This window comes from Zalophus californianus, chromosome 16, assembly GCF_009762305.2.
Source record: "Zalophus californianus isolate mZalCal1 chromosome 16, mZalCal1.pri.v2, whole genome shotgun sequence".
NCBI lineage: Eukaryota > Metazoa > Chordata > Mammalia > Carnivora > Otariidae > Zalophus > Zalophus californianus.
In genome coordinates this window covers 10,983,141-10,996,479 of record NC_045610.1, presented here as the reverse complement: position 1 = coordinate 10,996,479, position 13,339 = coordinate 10,983,141, and the positions used below count along the sequence as shown (strand labels likewise).

General features: G+C 48.6%; 1 protein-coding gene across 1 annotated transcript in view; it reads left to right on the top strand.

Moving 5' to 3' along the window:
- The window catches only part of LOC113939124 (multidrug and toxin extrusion protein 2-like), a 61,799-nt gene that overhangs the window by 659 nt on the left and 47,801 nt on the right, over positions 1 to 13,339 (top strand). The window contains exons 3-7 of the mRNA XM_027624695.1: positions 5,919 to 5,987; positions 8,556 to 8,704; positions 9,508 to 9,550; positions 10,301 to 10,345; positions 11,618 to 11,715. Of these exons, the coding sequence (XP_027480496.1) occupies positions 5,919 to 5,987; positions 8,556 to 8,704; positions 9,508 to 9,550; positions 10,301 to 10,345; positions 11,618 to 11,715 (404 nt within the window). The remainder of the gene's footprint in view (positions 1 to 5,918; positions 5,988 to 8,555; positions 8,705 to 9,507; positions 9,551 to 10,300; positions 10,346 to 11,617; positions 11,716 to 13,339) is intronic.

The window sequence follows — 13,339 nt, the reverse complement described above, 5'->3', positions numbered from 1 at the left end:
CGGGTGAATCGAACAGCACTGCATTTTTTCTTCCTGTTATAAAATCAACCCAAACCAAAGAACTTAGAGGCGTTGTAGGTTGTCTGCCGTGACTTCGAATTACACAGTTCATCATGGGCGCGGTATTTTACACTCGTAATAACGTGTCTCCCCTTGGGCCGTGGATTGAAATGGGTTTTGGTTAGTGATGTGTGATGGAAAGGGGCGTCCCTCTTGCGTCTCATCCAGGCTTTCAGAGAAAGTGAAAAACACTTCCAAGGTGGTGATGGCAAAGGTGGTCTCTCTCAGTCTTAGAAGATGTCCCCTCCGTCCCCACTGGAGGCAATTATATGCCCTAAGGTTGTGGCGGGACCACAGAAGTTTCTCGTTTCACCTTTATGGTTGGGATGACTTCAGTATGTGGAATCAGACATTTTATTTACAGGTCTGTTATTGAGTGAACTAATACAGGTGAAGGAATATTTCTGCTTCCTTTCAAAGTTTAGATGGGGCCTCTAGAAAGAGTCAAGAAAGCAGAGAAGCTTTAAATACAGGCTGTTAACTGTGTCCCCTGGAGAGGATGAACTTGACCCCTCCCCCCACATAGGTCCCTGTGGCCCCGAGACACCTTGTACTCCTGGTCATTCTTTTGGCTGTGAACAGATATTAACAGTGGGTTATTATTGGAAACTTGAAGGGACACTTTCTCTCTGTTTCTCTACAGGGCCCACAGTTGGGGGTCTAACTTTTCCTATCACAGCTTCCAAACCTTTCTTTCCCCATGTCCTTTCTTAAAAATTTCTTTTAATTAACTTTTTTAATGAGATACAATTAACACACAGATATATAATGTAACAGTTTGATATTTGTATATATTGTGAAAGAATCACCACAATAAATTTAGTTAATGTCTGTCACTATCCACGGATTTTTTTCCATGTGATGAAATCTTTCTAATATTTACTCTTAGTAACTTTCAAATGTGCAATACAATATTATTAATTGTAGTCACTATGCTATACATTGCATCCCCACACTTTATATATTTTGTAACTGGAACTTTGTACCTTTTGACTGCCTTTACCCAGCTCCCCGCCCCCAAGTCTCTGGTAATACCCAGTCTGCTCTCTGCCTCTCTGAGTTCAGTTTTCCTTTGTTTAGATTCCACACGTGAGATTATATGGCATTTGCCTTTGACTGGCTTATTTCACTTAGCATAATGCCCTCAGTGTCCATCCATGTTGTTACAAATGGCAAGATTTCCTTTTTATGGCTGAATAATATTCCACTGTGCATGTGTGTGCAGGCACGTGCACACGGGTGTGGACCACATTTTTCTTTATCCATGCATCCATCAGTGGACACTTAGGTTGTTTCCATATCTTGGCTTACGAATAATGCTGCAGCAAACATGGGGGTGCAGATATCTTTTTGAGTTAGTGTTTTCATTTTCTTTGGTTAAATACCCAGGAGTGGGATTTTTGGATCATATGGTAGTTCTATTTTTAAGTTTTTGAGGAGCCTTCCTACTGTTTTCCCAAGTGGCTGCGACAGTTTGCATCCCCTCCAATAGCGCACAAGGGTTCCCCATCTTCTCCAACACTTGTTATTTCCTGTCACAGACCCTCACGGGTGTGCAGTGATAGTTCCTTGTGGTTTTAATTTGCATTTTCCTGAGGATGAGTGATGTTGAGCATCTTTTCTAGTATCCGTTGGCCATCTGTGTGTCTTCTTTGGAAAGATTTCTATTCAGATCCTCTGCCCAGTTTCTAATCAGATTGTTTGGGGTTCTTTTGCTCTTGAGTTGGATGAGTTCTTCATCTGTTTGGAGATGAACTCTTTATCAGATTCGTGATTTGCAAATATTTTCTCCCGCTCTGTAGGTTGGCTTTCCATTTCGTTGGTGGTTTCCTTTACCGGGCGCAGGCTTTTGCGTTTGGTGTAGTCCCGCTTGCTTGTTTTGGCTTCTGGTTGCCTTTGTTTTTGGTGTCAAATCCAAAAAATCATCGCCAAGACCAATGTCGAAGAGCTTACTGCCTGTGTTTTCTTCTAGGAGTTTAATCGCTTCAGGTCTTGTGTTCAGACCTTTAATCCACTTTGAGTTATTTTTTTGTATATGGTATAAGAATGTGGTCCAGTCCCATTCTTTGCGCTGTGCTGGCCAGTTCTCCCAACACCCTTTATTGAATTGCCTTTTTGCAGTGCCTGTGTTTGGACGTTCCCTCCAGATAGATCACCCTGTACTCTTCCCTGTGAGTGCTATCCAGTGGCCGGAAAAGGCGGTGTTCATCAAACTGCGTGCTCATCTCTTTGGGTGTGTGGGCCCCACCTCCCTCCATCTCACTGGCTTCCAGGAACCCCCCAAATCCACTTCAGGACTCACACACTGCACATGTCCGTCCCTCAGCATGGACCCACGGGAGATGTTTTAAACTTTACTTTCCCACAAGCAACCTTTTATTCTGTCAAAATTCCCCACACCTCCCGCCTGCCATTTGACCTCATGGGGTCTTCCCATGCCGTGGCCCCTCCATCTTCTCTCCTTCCCAGGATGGTGGGCCAGTCCATGCCTGGCCTCCCCTCCCCTGCCCCTCAACACCTGATCTCCGTTACTCCCCTCTTCAAGACCAGCCTTCTGCCTGTGTTCCAGAACCATCCTTCCTCTTCCATTTCTTCTCTTTAATTGGTCCCTCTGCACTATGATAAACGTTTCCAACTCCCTCCTTTTCTGTAAAAACCATCTCCAGCTGCTTGTTTCCCTGCCCAGCCCCCTGTCTGGCCTCTAGCCACTTACTCTCTTTGCCAGAAAGTCTGTCTTACGTCTCCATTTCCTTTCCTCCCCGTTGCAGGCTGGCCTGTATCTCTCCACCACTCTTTTTAACGTACCCTGACTAATGTTGTCAGTGACACCCCGGTTCTTCCTTCTCTAGAGGTCTCTCCCTAACCTGGCCTCAGCATCTCCTGGCCTCCTAGGGACTCTGCCTCCTCTTTGCTTCCACTGCTAGTTCTCCTGCCCCTCTCTGACAGGTGTACCTCTGTCCCTTCCCCTCCTCCTCCTGTTTGTTGGTGCCTCTCAAATTTGTGTCTCCCTCCTTGACCGAGGTGCCCCCGCCCACGGCCAAGCGCCCCATGATCCATCGGCTTGAATACGCCAGGACCCTCTCACACTCAGAAAATACGGGATGCTCTGGTGGCCATCCTCCCTGACAGTACCTAGACACTCCCCTCTGTTTTTACACCCCACCTCCCCATCGGCCAGCGAGCTCTGCTAACTTCGTTTCCCGCCTTTCTTAAAATGACTCCTCTTCTGTTTCCTGCTACCACCGTCCTGGCCCAGCCTTCACCCTTCCTGCCAGCCCTGGGCCGCCCCTCCCCTGGCCCTGATTCCCATCTCCCCTAGTCCCCGCCATAAAAAACAATCAAGCCACTCCCTGGCTTAAACCCCCTTCATTGGTCCCGTCACCAGACAGTGAAATCCAGGCATGGGGCGTCCTGCCTGTGGGTGCCCACTGCGTTCTGTGACTTGCCTGTGAGGCTGGGGCGGATCCTTCTAGACACGGCTTAGGGGCATCTGCAGAACGCTTTCCCGGAAGCCCCAGGCAGGGCCTGTCCTTCGGGGGCTCTGCCACATTCTCTGTCTCTGTGTGCCCTCCTGCTGGTCCACCAGCTCATGTTAAGTTTTGCCAAGCCTGGTTCCTGGCACAGATCTGGCCCAAGCGGATATTTCAGAGAAGTCCATAGCTCCGGGGAACTGTGAGCTGGGCCTCACCTAGGCACCTCCTGATCATCTTCCCAGTGCTGTTCCTTTATGCTTTTCCATCCCAAATCACCCGATAAGAGCGTAAGAAGAGTTCCTACTATTTGAAGAAAAAGGTTCATAGGTACAGAGGAACTAGAAACCTAAAGTTCAATTAATAGGCCTGAAAAGGGAATTTCCTGGGAAGGTTGGTATATCCCAAAGAGAGGAATTTCTCTAGCTAAGGTCTGAGGTCAGGGGGTCTGTGCCTGTCCTTCCTTGGGCAGTGGGCAGTTAGACTGTGCTTTTAACCAGCTGTTAAACTGTAACTAATTGCTGAGATGACAGCAGGCCCAATATCAAGAAAACTGTTCACGAAAGCTAGATACGTTTAAAAGTGTTTTGCCTTGTGAAAAGTTCTGTACATGCAATGAGAGGACTTACAAAAGTGTTTGTTTTTTATATTTATTTTTTTTATTATTTAAAAGATTTTATTATTTGCGAGAGAGAGAGAGAGAGAGAGAAAGAGAACACGAGCAGGGGGAAGGGCAAGGGAGAAGCAGACTCCCCGCTGAGCAGGGAGCCCGACGGGCTCGATCCCAGGACCCCGGGATCATGACTGGAGCTGAAGGCCGATGCTTAAGTGACTGAGCCACCCAGGTGCCCCAAAGTGTTTGTTTTTTAAATAAAAGAACGTTTTAAAAAATATATATATTTTATTTTTTTAAAGTAATCTCTCCCCCGGACATGGGGCTCAAACTCACGACCCCGAGAACAAAAGTGACATGCTCTACCCACTGAGCCCACCACGTGCCCCCCCCCCGAACATTGATTTATACCCCACCGTGTTTCATGAAGAGTTTGAGTAGCTTTATAAAAATACCTTCAAGACAGAAGGGTAAATAATTAGTGGTAGGGTAGGATCAAAGAAACTTGGATAGAAAAAGACTCAGCCGGGAGGGGTTAGCACGGGAGAAGCTGCAGATGGCCCTCCGGACTCCCTGCCCTGGTAGTTTCCAGAAATTTCCAGCACACCCCAGATGTTACCGAGCTATGTCTTCGGGGCGAAGGATGGCCTTTCCTGATGTTGAGTCACAGGAGTGTCTCTTGTAGCCTGGGGTGAAGTGGGGGACCGGCTGGGCATGCCGGCGGTCGTTTTTAGGGGGAAGGGATGACGTCCAAGCTCAGGGTTAGCGGCCCGTGACGGGAATACAAGGCAGGCTTTGCTTTGACAAAGGACTTGACCTGGGGAGACACTTGAAGCCGTCGAGGAAGAGCAATAGCCATGCTTTCCTTTCTTTTCCTGGAAGGCGGAGGCGTGTTTGGAGCTTTAGCCCTGACGCTGCCCTGGGCTGGCGGGCAGAGCACAGCGTGTCTTGGGTGTGGGCACCTCCTCCTGCTCCCTGGACCGGGGCCCAGGGGACTCACTCTGCGTATGGCCTGTCCCCGACTCCCGGGGGCTAGAGTCCGTGACCTTGGTCAGCCAAGAAGCTAACTCAGCGAGGGTTGACCTTCCTGCTCAGTGTGAGACCGGGGATGAGAACGAGGGCCTCCATCTCTCCCCAAACCCTGTCATTGCAAAACAGCACCTTGGGCTCTGACCCTTACCTGCAGGTTACCGTCTGTGCCCTTAATGGTCAGGGGCCCCGGGTGAGGCCGAGGCGAGAGGGTGACACAGAATGAGTCCCCGTTTCTCACTAGAGGATTGAAGCCTGGGGCCAGACTTCCCAGCCTCAGGCCACCCTCTGAATGACCGCGGCTTTCTGTGACTTGTTCAAGTGACCGTAAGATGGGAGTAGTGCTCACGACACCTCGCCATGGCAGGGGCCTGGGACGGGGCCTGCTTGTCGCATACGCTCGGTGCGGGTTTGCTGTCATTATTATTAAATGCACGTCGCAGACCAGGGGCATTGCTGTTAGGTATCAGTCACAACTTTTTCACACAGACACTGTAACGGGTGCTGGGTTGAGAAAAATTAGGTTGTTAAGCCACGTTGGTTGACTCGAAGTGATTGGGATCCGTCGGTCGGAGGCTATAGTTGTGTTTACAGTTGACGGTGGAAGGCCTTCAGCGTGGGATCACGGGTTGCTCCTTCGAGATAAGCTGCCTTACGTCACTCCTTGGTGTGGAGGGGCCTGCTGGCCGCGAGGCTGCCCCGGCCAGGCCCCGGGGTGCTGGCGGCAACTCTGTTGTTCCTTGCAGGTTGTGAACATTACTGGGATTTCCGTGGGGACTGGCTTGGCCTCGGCTTGTGACACCCTCATGGCTCAGGTGAGGCCCCTCCACCCCTTCCCCACACACCTGTTCTGGTCAGTTCCCTTTCCTGTGGGACACAACGTAGGGGACTGTCCCCTTCATGGCTTTTGTTGCCTCTTCTTTGTCAAATTGTGTCTTCGGGGCCTGTGTGCTCGGGTGGGGCTGGATTTTCCTTCTTCTCTCCCGTTGTGATCTCTCCCACCCTAAAACTGTCCTCCTTCACCCGATGTTGAAGACTTACAGCTCCATCTCCCACCCCCATGGTCTCTCTCCTGAGAGCCGGGCTTGAATGTCAGTCACGTCCCAGACACCTCAAACTCAGCTCTACCAGAACTAAGCTCGTCAGGCTTTCCCACCCGAACTGTTTCTCTCACAAGAATATACCACCCTCCGCTCATATCAGAATCCTTCTTTATCTCCCGTCTCTGTGTGTTAGCAGAGAATCTGCCCATTTCTCTCCGTCTTCATTGGCTCTCACGGGATTGGGAACTCCGGGTTGGTGTGCTAGCGTAATCAGAGGTCAGATTCTGGTCCAGGCCTTTCACTCCTGGCTCTGTCTTCCATCTCACCCACCCGCTTTACAACCATAGTGGTTTCCCTACTAGGATCTGAGGTGCTTGGGGAGAAAGGCTTTCTCCCATTCAGCCTTTGGATCCCTATGGTTCAGCCTTGCGCTTGCTATGTAGTGGGTACCCTGGAAGTTTGTTGAATGAGTGAGAGGAAAGCAGAGAAGCAAGCAGAGATGGGTAGATGGGTGGACAGATGGTTGGTTGGATAGATGGATGACGGATGGCCAGGTGGGTGGGTGGAGGGACAGATGGATGGATAGATGGATGGTTGTGTGGACGGTTGGGTAGTTGGATGATGGATGGACAGGTGGATAGATGTTTATGTGGATGGTGGTTGGGTGCTTGGGTAGATGGATGATGGATGGTTGAGTAGGTGGTTGGGTAGATGGATGATGCATGGATGGGTGGGTGGGTAGAGGGATGGATGGGTGGATAGATGGGTGGGTGGGTGGTAGATGGATGATGGATAGATGGGTGGGTGGATGTATCAGATGAGTCCTGCCTTCAAACCCCAGCGCCTGGGAGAGTGAGGACAGTGTTATATCCCAAGGAAGGAGCAGCACTCAGCATATGTGGTATCTTCCGAGCTTTTGCACTCAGCTTCCTGGCAGTTTGTGCATGAAGGTATCCTGAGAGAGTTTCTATGGGCTAAGCTAGACACGGCTCTAAAGGATTTAGTGTAATTTAGGCTAGAGTTAGCTCTGGATTGGCATGGCATAGGATATGAATTTTTATTTTTATTTATTTTATAAAATCTTTTTTTTTTTTAGATTTTATTTATTTATTTGACAGAGAGAGACACAGCGAGAGAGGGAACACAAGCAGGGGGAGTGGGAGAGGGAGAGGCAGGCTTCCCGCGGAGCAGGGAGCCCGATGCGGGGCTCGATCCCAGGACCCTGGGATGATGACCTGAGCTGAAGGCAGACGCTTAACGACTGAGCCACCCAGGCACCCCAGGATATGAATTTTTATTTTAAACTAGTTTTTTGTACCTTTTTGCACCATTTCTGTTATTTTTATTCATGTGGTTTTTAAAAAAAACAAAAAAGACTATATGTTTAATTTATTGCCCCACCTATCAGCATATAATGCACATCTTTCTGTATTAGTAAATGTATTCCATAATAGCACATTGTTTCCTGGATTTTAAATAGCCTTTTAAAAAGATTGTAAAAAAATAAAATAAAATAAAAATAAGAAGATTGTAAAAAAATAATAAAAAATAAAATAAGAAGATAGTTAAAAGTCAAGCACATATAGAAACTTCAAGTTACCTAGAAAACTGTTTGAAAAAGGTGGGGGAAAAAAATCACTAAAATTTAACCCTTCTGCGTTATCTCTATTAACTTTTCGGTGAATGTCCTCCAAATATTTCCATCTGTGTACACTTGCACACCCACACCATTCTAAAATCTACATGGTTTTACTACGTTTTCCTCCCATTAAACCATGTGTTTTGGAGAACACGTGGAATGAAGTAGGTACACACAGTCCCTTTAATATCTGCATAATATCCTATGTCATTTATCTTGCCATGATTTTTATTTAATTTGTTTCCATTGCCTCTTGTACCGTGCTTTAAGGTTGACCTCTTTTTGGGTGTGGAAAGAGACGGTCATTCGGGTTACTTGAAGGAAAGGGAGCGTGGGAAAAGCTCCGCGAGGCCCAGACTCGGCCAAGGCCACTGTGGGGACGTGGCCCCTTGGCCTCGGTCGGGTCTGCTTCTGTCTGGGGCCTGCCCTGTCCTCCCCTGGCCTGCTCTCTGCTCCGCGCTCTGGCCGCCCGGCGGCTGCTCACTCTGGCTTCTGGACCCTCATCCCTCTTAGACTTCAGCAGTTTATGTCATTTCCCTGCTGGGAACTCCCCGCTGACCCTGTCGCACCGTGGAGGCCGCTGGGCCTGCTGCCGTGCCCCTCCCCAGTCCCAGCCACGCGGGCCGCCCTCCCGGGCCTCTCCCACATGGCTCTCAGCACACCTTGGCATTCTTTACCATTGTTATGTTTCTTCTCTCAAGTCCTTTGGAGGCAAGAACCTAAAACGCGTGGGGATCATCCTTCAAAGAGGAATCCTCATCCTGATGCTCTGTTGCTTTCCTTGCTGGGCCGTCTTCATCAATACGGAGCGCATCCTCCTGCTCTTGAAACAAGACCCCGAAGTCTCCAGGTCAGCAGCGTCTCTTCATGTCAGAACCCCAGGTTCAGAGTGAGTCACTGTCCGGTCCTCTGACCCATAATGACATGTTCGGCCGATTCCCTGGACTCGAACCCCGTGGCAAATGGAAGCTGTGACGTGCGGACCACGGGATAGAGGGCTGGTGGGGTCCACCGGACACGGGGTGACACGGGGTGACACGGTGACCTGGTGCCATGCCCAAAGTGAAAAGCTACGGGACAAGAACATGATACCCTTGGCCCAAGTCGACCTTTCCCGGAGTTGCTCCGTTGAGGTGTTTTGCAAACGCACAGAGTATCTCTCTCCTCCCAGAGCAGAATAGGAACACAGATGCCTTCACTTTTGATTTTAGAGTTGGGGTTTTTTTTTAACCTACAATTCCAGCAGGCTCTCTGGGATCATCTTCAGGGTATGTGGGATCCGGGGAGACATCTCTCCTTTTTCAGAAGACCGTTCCCCTGGCTTTAGTGTGAGATACACCTACAGTCCTGACTCAAAACATTTCTAAATTTTGCCCAACTTTCAGTTCATTTTGCTATGTTCATTCTACCTTTTCCGCTAAGAATGAGCTGAAAGATGTGAAGTCCGGCTTCCCTTTAGAAAGCAGACCCTCAGCAGGCCTGATGTAGGGTTAATTTGGGTTGTAGAAAAGGTATCTTAAGAGTGTCATTAAATTTCCCCATTTAATTATTTTTAGTTTTAATTTTTAGAAAATACTGTATGGATTCAATTTGAGGAAATAGGACGAGCAATTGTTTGAATATTAACCGAAGGCTGTTTGTTGTTTATTTCAGGATAGCCCAGATTTATGTGATGATTTTTATTCCTGCTCTTCCTGTAAGTGTCAAGGGTATTCTTTTTTTTTTTTTAGGTATATTTATTTATTAGAGTGAGAGAGAGAGCACGAGCAAGGGGGAGGGACAGAGAGAGAAGCAGGCTCCCGGATGAGCAGGGAGCCCGATGCGGGGCTCGATCCCAGGACCCTGGGATCATGACCTGAGCTGAAGGCAGACGCCCAACCGACTGAGCCAGCCAGGTGCCCTGCGTTGCAAAGCATGAAGCAGCTCATGAATGTGGTCATGTGTACAGTGCCTCCCTCCTTGGTTTTATCATAGTGCTGTTCCTGTGTATGTTCAACAAGTATGTCTTGGACCTGCCATCCCTCCCTTACTGATTCTCAGAGCTTGTACCACTCTGAGGTCCCACAACTTACACTGATCAGGAGAAGAACTTTCCTTCCTTATGCCATGATAACTTTCGATTGCAAATTAATCAGGATATTTCCGGGGCTCCCCTGGGATCTGGGGAAGGGTACCCCCAGTTAGCACCCTGGGAGCCATTCAGATGTCAAGGGAGTGAGCAGTTCCTGCTTCAGCCAGTTAGAAGTCGACTTGTCCATTTGTCGGGGAGTCCTTTCTGGAAAATTCCAAACAGCATCTTAGCCTTGGTTGGTGTGGCTCTAGTTCTCTAAATTTGAGGTCTCATCAAGAAGAAATGTCTTCTTGAAAGACAGAACTGACAGAAACTGTTGGAATTAGAATTATACTTTCATATTAATGAGAAGTGTCTTTCCATCTCATCTTACAGGCAGCATTCTTGTTCCAGCTGCAGACGAGGTACTTACAAAGTCAGGTACAGATTCATTTTCTATTTTTACCCCACGGTACTGGAAATGTATAGTAAATATTCTTAGGGAGTTTTCCATGAAAGCAATTCACAATTTTTTTCCCTGGCATTCTACCCAGAGCTCCTTGTTGGGGAGACATGATATCTCGTAGACGGATTTTGTCCAGCTCAGGAGACGCCTGTCTCCAACTGTCAGACTCCTGCACCCACTCCGGATGTTACTGTGCAGTCCGCACACTCCACCCCTTACCTCTTCCATGAGCCACCTGCTTGCCTTCCTGTGACTTCTGTCCACAGAAGCCACTCTACTTTGATGGTGGCCAGCTCTGTTTAAACACATGGAGAATCCTAAAGAAAATGTTTATCCGAGGACCAGGGTAGAGTAGGCCACAGACCCAGGAGAAGCGAGGAACTATGGCCCGGTAAAGCCTGGGGGATTGGGGGGAACACTCATTGCACGCCTGCTAGGGGCCCGGCCTGGGGGTGTTCTGTATGAGATGATTTCATGAACCTCACCGCGGCCCTGTGGAGAAGTCACTTGGCCAAGAAGTGCCTCCCAAATGGTCTTCCCGTGACGCCGCATGCCAGGAAATGAGTTGCTGTGCATGCGATCCTTCCTTCTCTTCTCTCTCTGTGATATCACCTGGGGCCCAGCGGGTCATTCAGAAGCATTTATACACTGCTGGTTGGTTGGGTTTTACCCGTTTATTATCAAAGGATGTGGCAAAGAATGCCAGCGAACACCCAGACGGCGAGGTCTGTGGGAAGGGGGTGCCATTTTCCCAGCACGCCCTCATGTTCACCAACCTGGAAGCTCTCTGAACTCTGTGCTTTTGGGATTTTCAGGGAGGCTTCCTCACATAGGCAGGATTCACCACTTACTCTGTTCCCAGCCCCTCTCCCCTGTCTGGAAAATGAGAAATGGGCTGAAAAAGTCAAGCTTCTAATCATGGCTTGGTGTCTCTGGTGACCAGGTCCCATCCAGGAGCGCACTGAGAGTCCCCTCATTATGACAAAAGGCACCCTTGTCACCCGAGACATTCCAAAGGATTTAGGAACTCCGTGTCAAGAACCTGTGTTGAAGACCATGTATTAGAACAAAGGATCCCCCTAGCTCTTAACACTGGGGAAATTACCAGGGATTTAGGAGCGCTGTGCTGCGGACTGGGGGTGGGGCAGGGGCAGAGACCAATATATATGTTTTTCATTATTTCACACCACCTAACTGATTAGCTCTTGAAAATGCTCTCTGTTTTCGTATTTGTCTGGGGATTTTAGGGCATCATCATGCCGCAGGTGATCACTGGGATTGGAGCGAACGTGATCAATGTGGGCATGAATGCCCTCCTGCTCTATGCCCTGGACCTCGGCGTGGTGTAAGTAGTGACCCTCTCATTCCCCAAATCCTGAGTCTGCTGTGTGCTGGCTCCAGTCCCAGGGGCCGGGATGCAGGGGAGTGAGGCAGCGCCCGGGGGAGCACTGAGAGATGCTCCATATGATAGGGCGGGTGCTGGTGCTCAGGGCACCGGGAGGGGCAACGAACGTAGGCTGTTGGAAGGGAGGGGTGAGGGGCTTAGTTGGGGGAGATGAGGGAGAATGCTGTGCAAGAAGTGATGTGTGAGCTGACACCTGCCTGTCGGAGGGGAGGTAGCCCGAGGAGCCTGTGCAGACGGAGATGGGTGCCCCGGGCGAAGGCAGGAGGGGGGCACAGGACTGTAGGGATTCTCCCTCTCTCTCTGAGTCGTGAGAAACTGAGCCGATTCCATCTCTATAAAGCTCAAGAATAGGAGGGTCCCCCTTAGAAGGCAGTGTCAGATTGGACCTCTCACGGAGGCGCCATGCCGTCGGTCCATCCCTTGGTCGAACCTTCTGGTGCGCTGGCCCAGAGCCAGCCTCCCTCACATGTGGCAGACATGGTTCCACCAGTGCTTGGAGACACAGCCCTGAGCCCTGGCAGTTTTTAGATGCTTTAGGGCAGCGTGGTTCTTTATAAATAAAAACTAGTTTAGTGGGTCATGATGGACACTTTAAAAAATGAGGTGTATTATGAATGAAATAAAATAGAATGAAATAGAATAGAATAGAAAATATGAGAAGGTATGGGGGTATTTTCGTGAGATGTTTGTTTCTGTGTGTGTGTGTGTGTGTGTGTGTGCGCGCGCCTGTGTGTGCACATATTATTGTGGGTGCTGGGTAGTGATCGGAAATTTATTTCTCACTGGTAGTTGCAGTAGGAAACATATACATAAAAGCCATTAGGTAAGGGACAGTGGGCAGGTGGAATAAAAGAATGAGTGAAAAAAGGTTCGTAACATCTTCCTTACGCCAGGAAACTAAAAGGCTCTGGCAGTAAGAGTCGGCAGGCAGGTTTGCGGGCTGGTGACATCAACCCACGTAAACACCTGAGTAGGGGGTCCGGGTTTCCCCTTCAGGTGCACATTACAGACCCTCTCTTCAAAGTTTCTTGAACAAAATAAATAAAAATCTTTAAAAAAAAAAAGTTTCTTGAACAGATTTACGAAGGACAGTTTGGGGGTAGTTGGGTTAGAGGAGAAGAACCCATGGGCATGGATTAATCAGTGATAAAATTCAAGGATTGGTCAGAAGAGTAAAGTGAAAAAATAGAAAGCGAGCAGTCCCGGGCTCTCTGTGCATCATTTTATTTGTGGGGCAAAATGTCATCTGTCGACGAAGCTCTAAGGTTATCTTGTAATAGCAAACAAATTTATTATAATCCTGGGAAATAAAACAACTATGAACCTTAGACCAGTATTTTGAACACAGTAGCTGTGTTTTGAAACTCTATGTAACTAATTATGTCTAAGAAGTTATCTGAAGGGTTATTTCAGGCTGTGAGGACAAAGAGTGGTGCCAGACGTTTATGTTCTTTTGTTTTTTGGGTTGACGAATAGTCACGTTTGGCTCTTCCACAAAATTCAGTGTTGGTGGAAAGAAAACAAGTCCATCATAAGTGGGTGCTGTATTTAAATCATTAAAAGA